At 46.1% G+C, this 15,067-nt stretch overlaps 1 protein-coding gene across 1 annotated transcript; it reads right to left on the reverse strand.

The window, feature by feature from the left end:
* Positions 1-2,613: 2,613 nt before the first annotated feature.
* On the reverse strand, positions 2,614-7,928 carry LOC141124039 (E3 ubiquitin/ISG15 ligase TRIM25-like). The gene has a single exon (XM_073612123.1). It carries the CDS (start codon positions 7,923-7,925, stop codon positions 6,000-6,002), a length of 1,926 nt encoding a protein of 641 aa, XP_073468224.1. The 5' UTR covers positions 7,926-7,928; the 3' UTR covers positions 2,614-5,999.
* Between the last annotated feature and the right edge of the window lie 7,139 nt (positions 7,929-15,067).

Raw genomic sequence — 15,067 nt, forward strand, 5'->3', positions numbered from 1 at the left:
GGTGTTCGCGTGTTCGAACAAACTTTTTTCCTGTTCGCATGTTCTGGTGCGAACCGAACAGGGGGGTGTTCGGCTCATCCCTATTGTATAGTGTCACAGTGACTGGAGGGAGGAGATAATAATAATAATGAGGGGTGACCAGGAGAATTAGTCTGGTGGGGTTTATGGGTAATGGGGAGGAGCTCTTTCAGTTTGTTGCTTTGCTGGTGTGGAGAAGTGAATTTTACAATCCTCCAAAAAGGGGAAAAAAAAACGTATAAAACAGGCAGATTTGTTAGTTTGCAGAAATGATTTCCTGTCTTTTCTGCAGCAAAACACTAGAGGAGGGAGGGGTGATGTGCTGCACCATAGGGGGTTGTCAACTGTTTGTAAATTACTGGACAGTCCATACATTTTAACCACTTACAGACTGTCTGTAAATGTACTACTACTACTACTATTACTTCTTCTACTACTACTACTACTACTACTACTACTACTACTACTGGCAGCACGGAGATGATTTGGGGCATTTTGTGGGCACTAAGATCAGTTTTCTTGGCCAGGAGGATGAAGGAGAAAAGATAATAGTGGCTCCTGGGCCTAGCACAGTTCCACTGGCCACTATCATGTTTGCTCTTTCTCCTCCCCCTCCCCCCTCCTGTCTTTTCTCTTTGTGCTGTTAGGTTGGATTTCCCTGGACTGTGGATTCCCAATCCCGCCAGCTCCCATACAAGGGTGCAACCACTGAAAATTCAGTGCTTTATGTAGATGTTGCTGTAAGTGTAAAAGTCTTGTCATTGGCCCTGCAGAAGACTCTCCATACATGAAGGAAATGTTTCTCTTGTATTTTGGCACATTCTCTCTCATAAATAATATGGTGATGTATAAAAAACTGTCCTTGGTTCCAGCATGGGAAATGAGAAGGTGAGGAATGGCGGCAGCATTGTTTACTTTATCATGTGAAAGTGGACAATGCCACCACTAGGGATGAGCCGAACACCCCCTGTTCGGTTCGCACCAGAACATGCGAACAGGAAAAAAGTTTGTTCAAACACGCAAACACCGCTAAAGTCTATGGGACACGAACATGAATAATCAAAAGTGCTAATTTTAAAGGCTAATATGCAAGTTAATGTCATAAAAAGTATTTGGGGACCCGGGTCCTGCCCCAGGGGACATGGATCAATGCAAAAAAAAGGTTTAAAAACTGAGGTTTTTCAGGAGCAGTGATTTTAATAATGCTTAACCCTGAAGGGCCTGGTATAGAATTTAGGGGGACTCCCACGTCATTTTTTTTTTTAAATTTTGGTTCGGGGTTCCCCTTTGGGGAATTCCCATGCCGTTTTTATCAATGAACTTCTATGTGTATTGTCGGCAATGCAATAGCCGCGAGTAGTTTTAAATGAGTTTTTTCCTTCGAAATGTCATTTTGCTGTCAGACTGTTCTAAACACAGGAAACATGCGCCCCTTTACAGGCATACTATAGACACCCCCCAGGTACAAAATTTAAAGGGATATTACACGTTTATTGTTTGACTTTAAGCATTATTAAAATCACTGCTCCCGAAAAAACTGCAGTTTTTAAAACTTTTTTTTGCATTGATCCATGTCCCCTGGGGCAGGACCCAGGTCCCCAAACACTTTTTAGGACAATAACTTGCATATAAGCCTTTAAAATTAGCACTTTTGATTTCTCCCATAGACTTTTAAAGGGTGTTCCGCGGCATTCGAATTTGCCGCGAACACCCCAAATTGTTCGCTGTTCGGCGAACTTGCGAACAGCCAATGTTCGAGTCGAACATGAGTTCGACTTGAACTCGAAGCTCATCCCTAGCCACCGCCTAAAGGCTGAGACAAACTGCATGTGAGGCAAGGCAAAGCGACTCTACTGCGTCACTCTGCACCGCCTCGCAGGGGGACCTTCACTTATCTCTTCTCCACACTGAGCATGAAAATCTGTGTGCTGCCCCCTGCTGGACTTACTGGCACACTCCGTCTGTCACACAAACAAGGAAATGTGACCACGCCTCCTGCAGTAAATGGGCCAATCGCTGCGCGGTATTCCTAATTCAACAGAAAAGGAATTATTTATTTATTTATTTATTTCAGGTACTTATATAGCGCCGTCAATTTACGCAGTGCTTTACATATACATTGTACATTCACATCAGTCCCTACCCTCAAGGAGCTTACAATCTAAGGTCCCTAACTCGCATTCATATATACTAGGGACAATTTAGACAGGATCCAATTAACCTACCAGCATGTCTTTGTAGTGTGGGAGGAAACCGGAGAACCCGGAGGAAACCCACGCACTCACAGGGAGGACATGCAAACTCCAGGCAGGTAGTGTCATGGTTGGGATTTGAACCAGCGACCCTTCTTACTGCTAGGCGAAAGTGCTACCCACTACACCACTGTCCATTTTATAATGTATTTTTTCTAAATGACAAGAGATATAAATGGTAAAAATGTTCAGTATAAAACTGCTGGGAACTGTAAAGATGGATTTATTACAGAAGTTTTCTGACAACCACAAGCGCCATTTTTATTTTGGAAAAACAGAAAAAAAGATGTCGGATTTCCAGGAATAAAATGTATTTATTTTTATAAATGACAACAGATTTGATCTGTAAAATGTAAAGTTGGTTACAGTGTTACTGGATTTATTACAGAATTGTTCCAACGGGGGAGTCAGAAAAGGGGACCACTTTGGTGGATCAGCAGGCGGGGGGCATAAAGGACAGGACCTGTAATCTGAAGTAGGTCACAGCTCATGAATGGGGGGCGCACTTTGGCCTGTTTGCTTTGGGTGGTAAAAGACATCATCCCGTTACTGAATGACATCACTGCTGAATGAATAGAGAAGGTGATGTGTAGACAGGTGTAGTTCAGCCTCCCTGCACAGGTGGCGCTGTTAGGCAGCTGCCATGCAGAGAAAGTAGAGGAGAAGGGGGAACTCGTATTCCTCTGAGGCCTCCATAGGTGCCATCAGGAATGTAGTGGACCAATTGGATGCGGCTGTTCTGGATTACCCAACCTGCCATCTTTAGTGTTGATTGTGCTAATAAATAGTAATGCCCCCTCCAATTGGTGCTCATTTGTGAAGTGGCTAGGCCAGGGGCAGGTACTTGCTAGTCAGGGACAGTGTGTCTAGTGCAGCAAAATGTACCAATGGAGGAGGGACAGACTAGGGACTGCTTATGTGTCATCATCCAGGAGCCCCTCCACATCCAAGTGTCTTGTTGTCAGACCACCTTGCAGCCCCCTCCTCTGTCAGATGTGTCAGCTTAATAAGTTGTTTTGGGAATCCTCTGCAAACTCTCTGTAAGTGCTGCCGGGCAAGTTCAGCCATGTTACGTTGTCTCTATTACCACCTTGTCAGAACGTTACTATCAATACATGTTACTGCAATCTCTGGTCTTCATGTGCATCCTCTCCTCTCTGGCTACCAAGTGCCTGGCCCCACCCACAGATGTGTACATCCAAGTGCCTGGCCCCACCCACAGATGTGTACATCCAAGTGCCTGGCCCCACCCACAGATGTGTACATCCAAGTGCCTGAACCCACCCACAGTTGTGTACAGCCAAGGGCATGGCCCCACCCACAGAAGTGTACAGCCAAGAGCCTGGCCCCACCCACTGAAGTGTACAGCCAAGGTCCTGGCCCCACCCACAGATGTGTACAGCCATATGTCTGGTGAATGTGCTGAAGCTTCACCTTGTAAAGAATACCCAATCAGATGCAAGGGGAAAGAAGCATGTGTTCTTGCATGTGATTTGATGATGGCAATCAACAGAGCTTCACCACATTCAATTCTCTTTGGGGAAACTGAGTTCAACTGTCCTTGCAGAGCGCTCAGTCTATTTGTCTTTAGTAAACCCCAATATGTCCGTGCAGTTAAGTGCCAACTAATAGATTTGCCACCACCGTAGTTCCAAAGAGCCGCATACATTCCTCCTCCCCAGTGGGAGGGGCTTGTTACATAAATCTGGGTCTAGTTGTTTTCTTTGGATCTACTTTATACCTCTTTGTCTGGGCTCTGGGGATGTATTGGAACACGGGGGAGGGGGGTTCACAGATCATGGGTAAAATTATCAATCTTTTATCTCCAGTGCTACGACTAAGGCTATTGCCGAAATGCGTCAGCTTTATTGTTTTATTGTCACTCTGATGTACCAATAAACGACACTTCAAGGATTACAGTTTTGCCGCCTCTCCTTATTACTGTTGCATTGGAGTGTGTTGGGACACATCGAGCCTCGGCACCTGTGAGTGGACCTGGTGTATGGATTGAGTTGTCCCTGCAGAGAGCGCGGTTACCTTTTTTCTTTTATCTCCAGTAACATGAATACGGGTCATACCAAGCAAAGGAGATCTATTTGTTCCATTCTGTGATGTGTTTGTGTCTTCTATATAGGAAAATGTAACATTGTAAGACAATCCTGACCATAGGAAGTCTTGTGTGTCCCAATAAAATGATGGATGTGTTCCATCGGGATTACAAAGTTCTTGTGGAATGTGATAAGGAAATAACAACCTCTGATCCCGGGGAAGGTTCTGGAAGTTTATTTAGACGAGAAGAGTTACAAAGTAAAATTAAAGATTAGAAAGTAGAGAGATGAAGGTGTGCGGAGATCCTTAGACATGGCAGGTGGACCAAGGATCTGACCTCTTCATCATATGGGAGGCTTTTACCCTCCAATCCTGGACAGTCGTCATGGAGGACCGTCCCAAACATCAACATTTTACAGATGGAATCATTCACTGAAGAATTTGTACAAGCAGCACATCATTCATTACAAGAGACATTCATTTCTGTTATCTCTGAACACCTTATCAGCTTTTCCCACCTCCAGACTCCCAAATCTCTCATTGTAGAAGAAGGAGACCAACTGTCTCTATGTTCCCCAACAAGACCTTCCAAGGATCCCCAGAACAACAATTTCCTCTAATAACATCTTTGTGTAAAGCCATTCTAGACAGAGAACCTGTTATTATAGAAAGAACCTAACATTAGCATATAAGCACTTAGTCCTGTCATTTCATCATTAGTAAATCATATGAGAATTATTTCTCTTTATCAGATGAATAGGGCCATAGAGGAAATGGAACAATTGCTCGGCTCCATAAGGATAATAGAGGTACCGGGACTGAAGGGGTTAATGGTGATTGTAGTCATCGTCCAATCCCTCCCATCATTCTATTTATATCCAATCATTGATCAATATTCCCATATACAGAGCCGAGGATTTCCACTTCCTGAGACTGTATACCCCTCCCCCGTCACCTGTCCACAATCCCCGCCCCCTCTACATCATAACCAATAGGAACAAGGCTAGCACTGGCTGTATTCATAGTGACAATCATCACAGCCAATCACAGTGAGGGAGAGGAGCAATTATAGATTTATGGATTGGTTCTGTAAAGGAACCTGTGAGGAATTGTCATTGTGGATAGAGTGTGTGTCTTGACAAATCCTATTGTTCTAGATTTGGATGGAATGGGGAGGATTGGAACCCCTGTCAGGTGTTTACAGCTACATGGGGCTCCATTAGAGAGATTTCCCCTCACTTTCTGTCCTGGTGAAATGTTGTCATTGGGACAGGACGTGGGAAATCTCTCTAATGGACCACTGGATAGCAGGAAAAATAATCTGACAGAGGTTCTAAACCTTCCCCACTCCATCCAAAGCTGAAAAAAAGACAATTTTGATATATGGTGGAGACCCCAGGGCCATCATCCTGATCCTGGCTACACTATGTAGTGTGTCACTGACCCAGAACAAGCATGCAGCCAGTGAAGGCTGAACAATCTGACCTCCTGCATGCTTGTTCCTGGTCAGTGACACATTAGGTAGTGAAGTGAGGTTTAGGATGAAGACGACGGCCCCGGAACCTGCAGCTTTATAAATAAATCACTCATGTTTCCTGTCCTCTGCTTCCTCCTATTGGATGAGTATTCCACCAATCACCAATCAGATAATCCACCTTGTGATGTCTCTGGGCAGATCTCTTACTTCTGATTCCCCCCACATATCTTTATACAACCTCCCCATCCCCATCCCCCTACATATACTCCAGCATGGAGGGGCTCAGTGAAGGTGGTGGTGAAGGTGTGGAGATGTCGGATCGGGTCACACAGATCATAAAAGGAGATTCGCCCGGCCTCATAATCCAGATCTATCCTGACTCTCCTACTGGAGACATCGCCGGATAATGGGATCATATTACTGTCATGTATCACTGAGCACTGATTACCCCTCCCCCACCTCTCCAAACTCCAGGACTTCTTATTATATCCAATCACTGACTGATCTCCTCTCCTGTCTATACTGGGGTAACACATCCCGACTCTCCAGTACTTTGCCCCCCCGACATCCACTTCCCAGTAATGTCTCCCTGAGGAGAACCTCTGACTGCTCATCACCTGAGAACACTGAAATCTCTCTGGTGTTTCTGGGTGATTCTGATGTGATAATGAGAAGGATACAGTTTTCCTGTCATCTGATATATGTAGATTATTACCAGCTGTCCTCACATCCAGTAATATGTCTGTAACCCCCGACACCCCCGATGTTTGCTGTACAGCCCCAATATTTGGTCCTCCAGCCTGGAGGTGTGAGTGTTGTATGGTGGGGGTGGGTTGGGGAGGTCTCCTGGATGGTTGTATGGTGGGGGAGGGTTGGGGATGTCTCCTGGATGGTTGTATGGTGGGGGTGGGTTGGGGAGGTCTCCTGGATGGTTGTATGGTGGGGGTGGGTTGGGGAGGTCTCCTGGATGGTTCAGCATTGATGTGACCTTCGCCCTTTGTAGTAAAATGTGGATAGACATGTGTGCCTGGACATTTCTCTACATTTACCCCAGACATGATATCAGATAAACCTGTGTGTAATGTGTGTGAGATGACCCCCACATCCAGATCCCCTCCATCATGGAGGAGTTTATCATGTCTCTCTCTGTCCTCATCATCTCCATCCTCAGTATCACACAAGTCACCTGTGTCTGATTCCTGTAGGACAGTCAGTGGGTCCGTCATGTTACACAGCTCCTCAATGTAAAGTATTGTACTGTACAGTGTGTCCTTCTTTATTTCCAGATCCTGGATCAGATCATTGATTATCCCGGAGATCCGCTCTTCCTGCCCTGTGATTTCCCTTAGGACTCTCTTCTCCAGATCTTCCAGACGTCTCCTGAGGTCTCTGAACAGGACAGTGACTCTCTCTGTTTCATCATCTGCTTCTCCTTGTACTTTCCTCCTGTGTTCCTGCAGACTCTGGACTCTTTTCTCCATCTCCTCTCTCTCTGTCATCAGTTTCTGCAGAACATTCCTCAGTTTATTCTTCTTCATCTCAGAGGCCTCATCCAGAGTCTCCACCTGGTGTCCCCGATGTTCTCCATCCAGCCTGCAGTACATACAGATACAGGTGGAGTCCTCAGTGCAGTAATACTCCAGGATCTTCTTATGGACGGAGCATTTCCTGTTCTCCAGGGAAGTGGTGGGGTCACATAAGACGTGTTCTGGTGACTTGCTGTGGACTCTCAGGTGATTGTCACACAGATAAGCTTCACAATGCAGACAGGATATCACAGCAGGTACAGGAGTGTGAATACAGTAAGTACAGAAGACTCCGGACTCCTCCCGATCTGGATGGGTGGACAGGAAATTCTCCACTATGTTCCGTAGTGTTATGTTCCTGTGCAGTGCAGGCCGATCCTGGAACTCTTCTCTACATTCAGGACAGGAATAACCTCCAGACCCCTCCTGTATATCCAACACACGACCAATACAGTCCCGGCAGAAGTTATGTCCACATTTCAGGGTTACAGGATCTGTATAAAAGTCCAGACAGACGGAACATTCCAGCTCCTTCCTCAGATCAGCAGACGCCATCGCTGAGAGCAGAAGAGAGAATGACGCTGAAAGTCTTTGACACTTCATAACCAATGTGACCAGTTCTGTACATTCCTACACAGGGTGAGGCTGAAACCGACACTTCTACACATTGGAATATTTATACAGAAGGACACAGTTAATATGTGAGAGGATTGCTGACAATAATCTCCTATCTGGGGTAATTAAAAAACATTTAATACGATAAGGGAACATTGTGTCAGGAATTCTCCTTCATATCATTAGAACATTTCACAGACAAAGGAACACAAAGTTAATGTATTTGGCTGCAATAACACAAGTCATACAGATAGAGCCGGATTATCCACAAGGTGACTGGCAGCTTTCCAGGGGCATCTATATCTTCCTCATTTCCCCTTCACTATCACTCTCAGATAACACGAGAGTAAAACATTTCACACCTCAATCAGGGATTGCAGCAGATGACTTCAACTCAATCAGTAGATCTGCAGTCCTGGCTTGGAGATCCTGACCAATAGATTTCTCTCTCCTTGGCTGTCCAGGTCCAGTCATGTTATGCAATAGAGCTCATGTCCTGAATGTTACAGATCATCCTGCTGATAAAATGGAACTATAATTGTGCTCCTGTGCTTGCTTGTACATGAGTTAAGTGAGTAACAAAATATGTTGCCTTTTAATCACATGTCTTTTCATGTTACATCCAAAAAAAGGATTAATAACATTTCTAAGACTTTGATTGCATATTAGTTATAGGCTTTATGACTGCATATGAGACTCTGGTATGGGTGGGATGTGTACAGTGGGTCTCCGGTATGGGTGGGATGTTTACGGTCGGTCTCCGGTATGGGTGGGATGTGTACGGTCGGTCTCCGGTATGGGTGGGATGTGTACGGTCGGTCTCCGGTATGGGTGAGATGTGTACGGTCGGTCTCCGGTATGGGTGGGATGTGTACGGTCGGTCTCCGGTATGGGTGGGATGTGTACGGTCGGTCTCCGGTATGGGTGGGATGTGTACGGTCGGTCTCCGGTATGGGTGGGATGTGTACGGTCGGTCTCCGGTATGGGTGGGATGTGTACGGTCGGTCTCCGGTATTAGTGAGATGTGTACGGTCGGCCTCCGGTATGGGTGGGATGTGTACGGTCGGTCTTCGGTATGGGTGGGATGTGTAGGTCAGTCTCTGGTATGGGTGGGATGTGTACGGTCGGTCTCTGGTATGGGTGAGATGTGTACGGTCGGTCTCTGGTATGGGTGAGATGTGTACGGTCAGTCTCTGGTATGGGTGAGATGTGTACGGTCGGTCTCTGGTATGGGTGGGATGTGTACGGTCGGTCTCTGGTATGGGTGAGATGTGTACGGTCGGTCTCTGGTATGGGTGAGGTGTGTACGGTCGGTCTCTGGTATGGGTGGGGTGTGTACGGTCGGTCTCTGGTATGGGTGAGGTGTGTACGGTCGGTCTCTGGTATGGGTGGGATGTGAACGGTCGGTCTCTGGTAAGGGTGGGATGTGTACGGTCGGTCTCTGGTATGGGTGGGGTGTGTACGGTCGGTCTCTGGTATGGGTGGGGTGTGTACGGTCGGTCTCGGGTATGGGTGGGGTGTGTACGGTCGGTCTCTGGTATGGGTGGGGTGTGTACGGTCGGTCTCTGGTATGGGTGGGGTGTGTACGGTCGGTCTCTGGTATGGGTGGGGTGTGTACGGTCGGTCTCTGGTATGGGTGGGGTGTGTACGGTAGGTCTCTGGTATGGGTGGGGTGTGAACGGTCGGTTTCTGATATGGGTGGGGTGTGTACGGTCGGTCTCTGGTATGGGTGGGGTGTGTACGGTCGGTCTCTGGTATGGGTGGGGTGTGTACGGTCGGTCTCGAGTATGGGTGGGGTGTGTACGGTCGGTCTCTGGTATGGGTGGGGTGTGTACGGTCGGTCTCTGGTATGGGTGGGGTGTGTACGGTAGGTCTCTGGTATGGGTGGGGTGTGAACGGTTGGTTTCTGGTATGGGTGGGGTGCGTACGGTCGGTCTCTGGTATGGGTGGGGTGTGTACGGTCGGTCTCTGGTATGGGTGGGTGGGGTGTGTACGGTAGGTCTCTGGTATGGGTGGGGTGTGTACGGTCGGTCTCTGGTATGGGTGGGGTGTGAACGGTCGGTCTCTGGTATGGGTGGGATGTGTATGGTCGGTCTCTGGTATGGGTGAGATGTCTACGGTCGGTCTCTGGTATGGGTGAGATGTGTACGGTCAGTCTCCGGTATGGGTGGGATGTGTACGGTAGGTCTCTGGTATGGGTGGGGTGTGTACGGTCGGTCTCTGGTATGGGTGGGATGTGTACGGTCGGTCTCTGGTATGGGTGTGATGTGTACGGTAGGTCTCTGGTATGGGTGGGGTGTGTACGGTCGGTCTCTGGTATGGGTGGGGTGTGAACGGTCGGTCTCTGGTATGGGTGGGATGTGTACGGTCGGTCTCTGGTATGGGTGGGATGTGTACGGTCGGTCTCTGGTATGGGTGGGGTGTGTACGGTCGGTCTCTGGTATGGGTGGGGTGTGTACGGTCGGTCTCTGGTATGGGTGGGGTGTGTACGGTCGGTCTCTGATATGGGTGAGATGTGTACGGTCGGTCTCTGGTATGGGTGGGATGTGTACGGTCGGTCTCTGGTATGGGTGGGGTGTGTACGGTCGGTCTCTGGTATGGGTGGGGTGTGTACGGTCGGTCTCTGGTATGGGTGGGGTGTGTACGGTCGGTCTCTGGTATGGGTGGGATGTGTACGGTCGGTCTCTGGTATGGGTGGGGTGTGTACGGTCAGTCTCTGGTATGGGTGAGATGTGTAGGTCGGTCTCTGGTATGGGTAAGATGTGTACAGTCGGTCTCTGGTATGGGTAAGATGTATACGGTCGGTTTCTGGTATGGGTGGGGTGTGTACGGTCAGTCTCTGGTATGGGTGAGATGTGTACGGTCGGTCTCTGGTATGGGTGGGATGTGTACGGTCGGTCTCTGGTATGGGTGGGGTGTGTACGGTCGGTCTCTGGTATGGGTGGGGTGTGTACGGTCAGTCTCTGGTATGGGTAAGATGTGTACGGTCGGTCTCTGGTATGGGTAAGATGTGTACAGTCGGTCTCTGGTATGGGTAAGATGTATACGGTCGGTTTCTGGTATGGGTGGGATGTGTACGGTTGTTAGAGAAATTACATTCTTATTTATAATCATTTAATGACTGCTTGCATGAGATTGCTTAGAAGCAGAATAATTTCAAGTTACACAGAAGTTGTTTTGAGTCCTTGAAATACATATAAATAACAGAGATAAGATAGTTAATTTTTAGTTCACTAATTAGATTGACAGCAGTTGAGCTACAGCCTGATAAGATAAGAACATCTTATACAGGTGGTTTAGAAATAATTATGTGGAATATGGAAAAGTTATGTACAGAACATTAATTAAGTTTGACAGGGTCAAACAAAGGTCTGCTTGTGTCCCCATTAAAACTGTTAAAATACATTGAATAAAGTAGTTGGATGTGTGTGTGTATATAGCATCAGAGGGGGGCCACCCGGTTACGTAATCGAGTGACCTGCCCCCTCTGACACTACGGGAAAGCCATAGGGATGTCCCCGTGCATCAGAGGGGGCGGGGTCACCCAGCGATGTCATCGTGTGGCCCCGCCCTCAGTTATAAAAGAACTGTCACCTGAGAGGCCTGTCATTGCGATGGGTGCCTTCCATGGAGGCAGATCGTAGGCGGCTTGCGGCTTTTTTTTTCGGTCCATCGGAGCGCGAGAAGAAGAAGAAGACTCAGAGGGACAGTTATTTTTTATTTTTTTTAATAAAGGACTTGTCCCAAGGCGTGTAGTTTCTTTTTTTTACCATTTTCACACATTTTTTGTGAAATGGTAGGGATACATGTGTACCCCCTTACCATTTCACATGGGAGGGGCCGGGATCTATGGATCCCCTTGTTAAAGGGGGCTTCCAGATTCCGATAAGCCCCCCACCCGCAGACCCTCACAACCACCGTGCAAGGGTTGTGGGGATGAGGCCCTTCTCCACATCAACATGGGGACAAGGTGCTTTGGGGGGCCACTACCCCAAAGCACCCTCACAATGTTGAGGGCATGTGGCCTGGTACGGTTCAGGAGGGGGGCTCTCTCATCCCCCTTTTTTTGCAGCTTGCCAGGTTGCGTGCTTGGATAAGGGTTTGGTATGGATTTTTGGGGGGATCCCACACCAATTTATTTTTAATTTTGGCGACGGTGTTCCCCTTAAAATCCATACCAGACCTTTAGGGTAGGGTCTGGTATGGATTTTGAGGGGGGCCTCCACGCCATTTTTTTTTAAATTTTGGCGCGGGGTTCCCCTTAATATCCATACCAGACCTAAGGGGCCTGGTATGGAATTTAGGGGGACCCCCACGCCATTTTTTTTTTAAATTTTGGTTCGGGGTTCCCCTGTGGGGAATTCCCATGCCATTTTTATCAATGAACTCTTATGTGTATTGCCGGACCGACAATTCATTAATAGCCGAGAGTAGTTTTAAATTACTTTTTTTCCTTCGAAATGTCATTTTGCTGTCAGACTGTTCTAAACACGGGAAACATGCGCCACTTTACAGGCATACTATAGACAATAATAAAATCACTGCTCCTGAAAAAACGTCAATTTTTAAAACTTTTTTTGCATTGATCCATGTCCCCTGGGGCAGGACCCGGGTCCCCAAACACTTTTTATGACAATAACTTGCATATAATCCTTTAAAATTAGCACTTTTGATTTCTCCCATAGACTTTTAAAGGGTGTTCAGTGGCTTTCGAATTTGCCACGAACACCCCAAATTGTTCGCTATTTGGCGAACACCCGATGTTCGAGTCGAACGAACATCGGGACCATCCCTATATGTATACATACACATAGGATTGTATAGTGAAAAACAATAAGACATAACACATTTGGTGGGGTTATTGAAAGCTTATTCTCCCAAAGTCATAAATCTGTTATCCTTGAAGTTGGTTAAGTCTTATCAGGACGAGGAGGGTTTGATTTAACACAGCTGGGTGCCATACTTTCTCTACACAGGTGTTTTAAAATTGCACAAAACCAGTTATAAATCACTTTAATGAACATATAGGAATTCTGGGAATGAATAAGTTTGTCTGGTTGTAGAACAGGTGTCAGATTTATGGTTAGTTGCATTGACGTAGATCTTAGCAACCAATCATATCTAGGAGAGATGGCTAAGATAAGGCTTGTAAAAGATATATAAATGCAAGTTTTACAATTGTTAGACAGACAAGTCAGATAGGAGCTCATAAGGCTGAACTCTATATATGCTAACCTATTGCACAGGTCATAGAGATCAGAACCAGTGGGCAAATATCTGTCCTTTTGTTGTAACTTGTATCCTTGTATGAGTCAAATAAAGAAAACTTCTTAACTTGATCCAGAGTGTGGTCTCAGGTGAATTTCCCTCACAAATTGGTCCTTCGAGCCGGAACTCAATATCCTGTGAAGGTACCAGACCAGTGACCGTTACCATACGGGGGGGAACACACGAGATTCCTTACTCCAAAGTCCTACATCTGAATTGACGTTAACAGAGGCCGGTCGACCCACTGGTCCCTATCAGGGTTCCCAAGAATTGGCAGAAAAGACCCATTCTGGTTCAAGGTAAGAATAATTCACAATTTGTTTCAATTTGATTAGAAGATAAGAATACAAATGTTTTTTAGTAGAGCACAGGATTAGGAAATAAATTCTATGTCGATCTGCGAGTTGACAAAAATATTGTGAATAAAGGTATAAGAATACCAATGTTTTCTAGTGGAGCACAGGACTAGGAGGGTTGAAAAAGTACAGTAACCTCTTAAGGAATTTGTGCCGGTCTGCGAGTTAACGAAAACATTGTGTATAAGTGTCTGTGTGAGCAACCTTAAATTACTCCGTACATATGTTAAAATGGCCAGAAGTGTGTGAAATGAAATAAGTGATGATACTAAACATATGTACAAATTAGATAAAGATAATGTACAATATCTCGAGAAATGGGTAAAATGTTACGACTTTGATACATTATTAAGGAAGGATTCTTGTATTAAAATTGAAGCCGGCACTAAAAGCAGGAGAATAATCCTCATGAGTTTAGAAACGTCAGAAAAGGTAAGTCCTGACAGGTAAATAAGGTAAAGGCTTTGGAGCTCCATTTGTTAACAAAGCTAAAAGGTATGTATCATCCTTGTACTTTAGGTGTATATACAGTGGGGACGGAAATAATTCAGACCCCCTTAAATTTTTCACTCTTTGTTATATTGCAGCCATTTGCTAAAATCATTTAAGTTCATTTTTTTCCTCATTAATGTACACACAGCACCCCATATTGTACACACAGCACCCCATATTGACAGAAAAACACAGAATTGTTGACATTTTTGCAGATTTATTAAAAAAGAAAAACTGAAATATCACATGGTCCTAAGTATTCAGACCCTTTGCTGTGACACTCATATATTTAACTCAGGTGCTGTCCATTTCTTCTGATCATCCTTGAGATGGTTCTACACCTTCATTTGAGTCCAGCTGTGTTTGATTATACTGATTGGACTTGATTAGGAAAGCCACACACCTGTCTATATAAGACCTTACAGCTCACAGTGCATGTCAGAGCAAATGAGAATCATGAGGTCAAAGGAACTGCCTGAAGAGCTCAGAGACAGAATTGTGGCAAGGCACAGATCTGGCCAAGGTTACAAAAAAATTTCTGCTGCATTTAAGGTTCCTAAGAGCACAGTGGCCTCCATAATCCTTAAATGGAAGATGTTTGGGACGACCAGAACCCTTCCTAGAGCTGGCCGTCCGGCCAAACTGAGCTATTGGGGGAGAAGAGCCTTGGTGAGAGAGGTAAAGAAGAACCCAAAGATCACTGTGGCTGAGCTCCAGAGATGCAGTCGGGAGATGGGAGAAAGTTGTAGAAAGTCAACCATCACTGCAGCCCTCCACCAGTCGGGGCTTTATGGCAGAGTGGCCCGACGGAAGCCTCTCCTCAGTGCAAGACACATGAAAGCCCACATGGAGTTTGCTAAAAAAAAAACACCCAAAAGACTCCAAGATGGTGAGAAATAAAATTCTTTGGTCTGATGAGACCAAGATAGAACTTTTTGGCCTTAATTCTAAGCGGCATGTGTGGAGAAAACCAGGCACTGCTCATCACCTGTCCAATACAGTCCCAACAGTGAA

This window comes from Aquarana catesbeiana, linkage group LG01, assembly GCF_042186555.1.
Source record: "Aquarana catesbeiana isolate 2022-GZ linkage group LG01, ASM4218655v1, whole genome shotgun sequence".
Taxonomy (NCBI): Eukaryota; Metazoa; Chordata; class Amphibia; order Anura; family Ranidae; genus Aquarana; species Aquarana catesbeiana.

Excerpts from the sequence above, each read along its gene's own strand:
- LOC141124039 (XM_073612123.1), bottom strand. The coding sequence starts at position 7,925 with ATGAAGTGTCAAAGACTTTCAGCGTCATTCTCTCTTCTGCTCTCAGCG.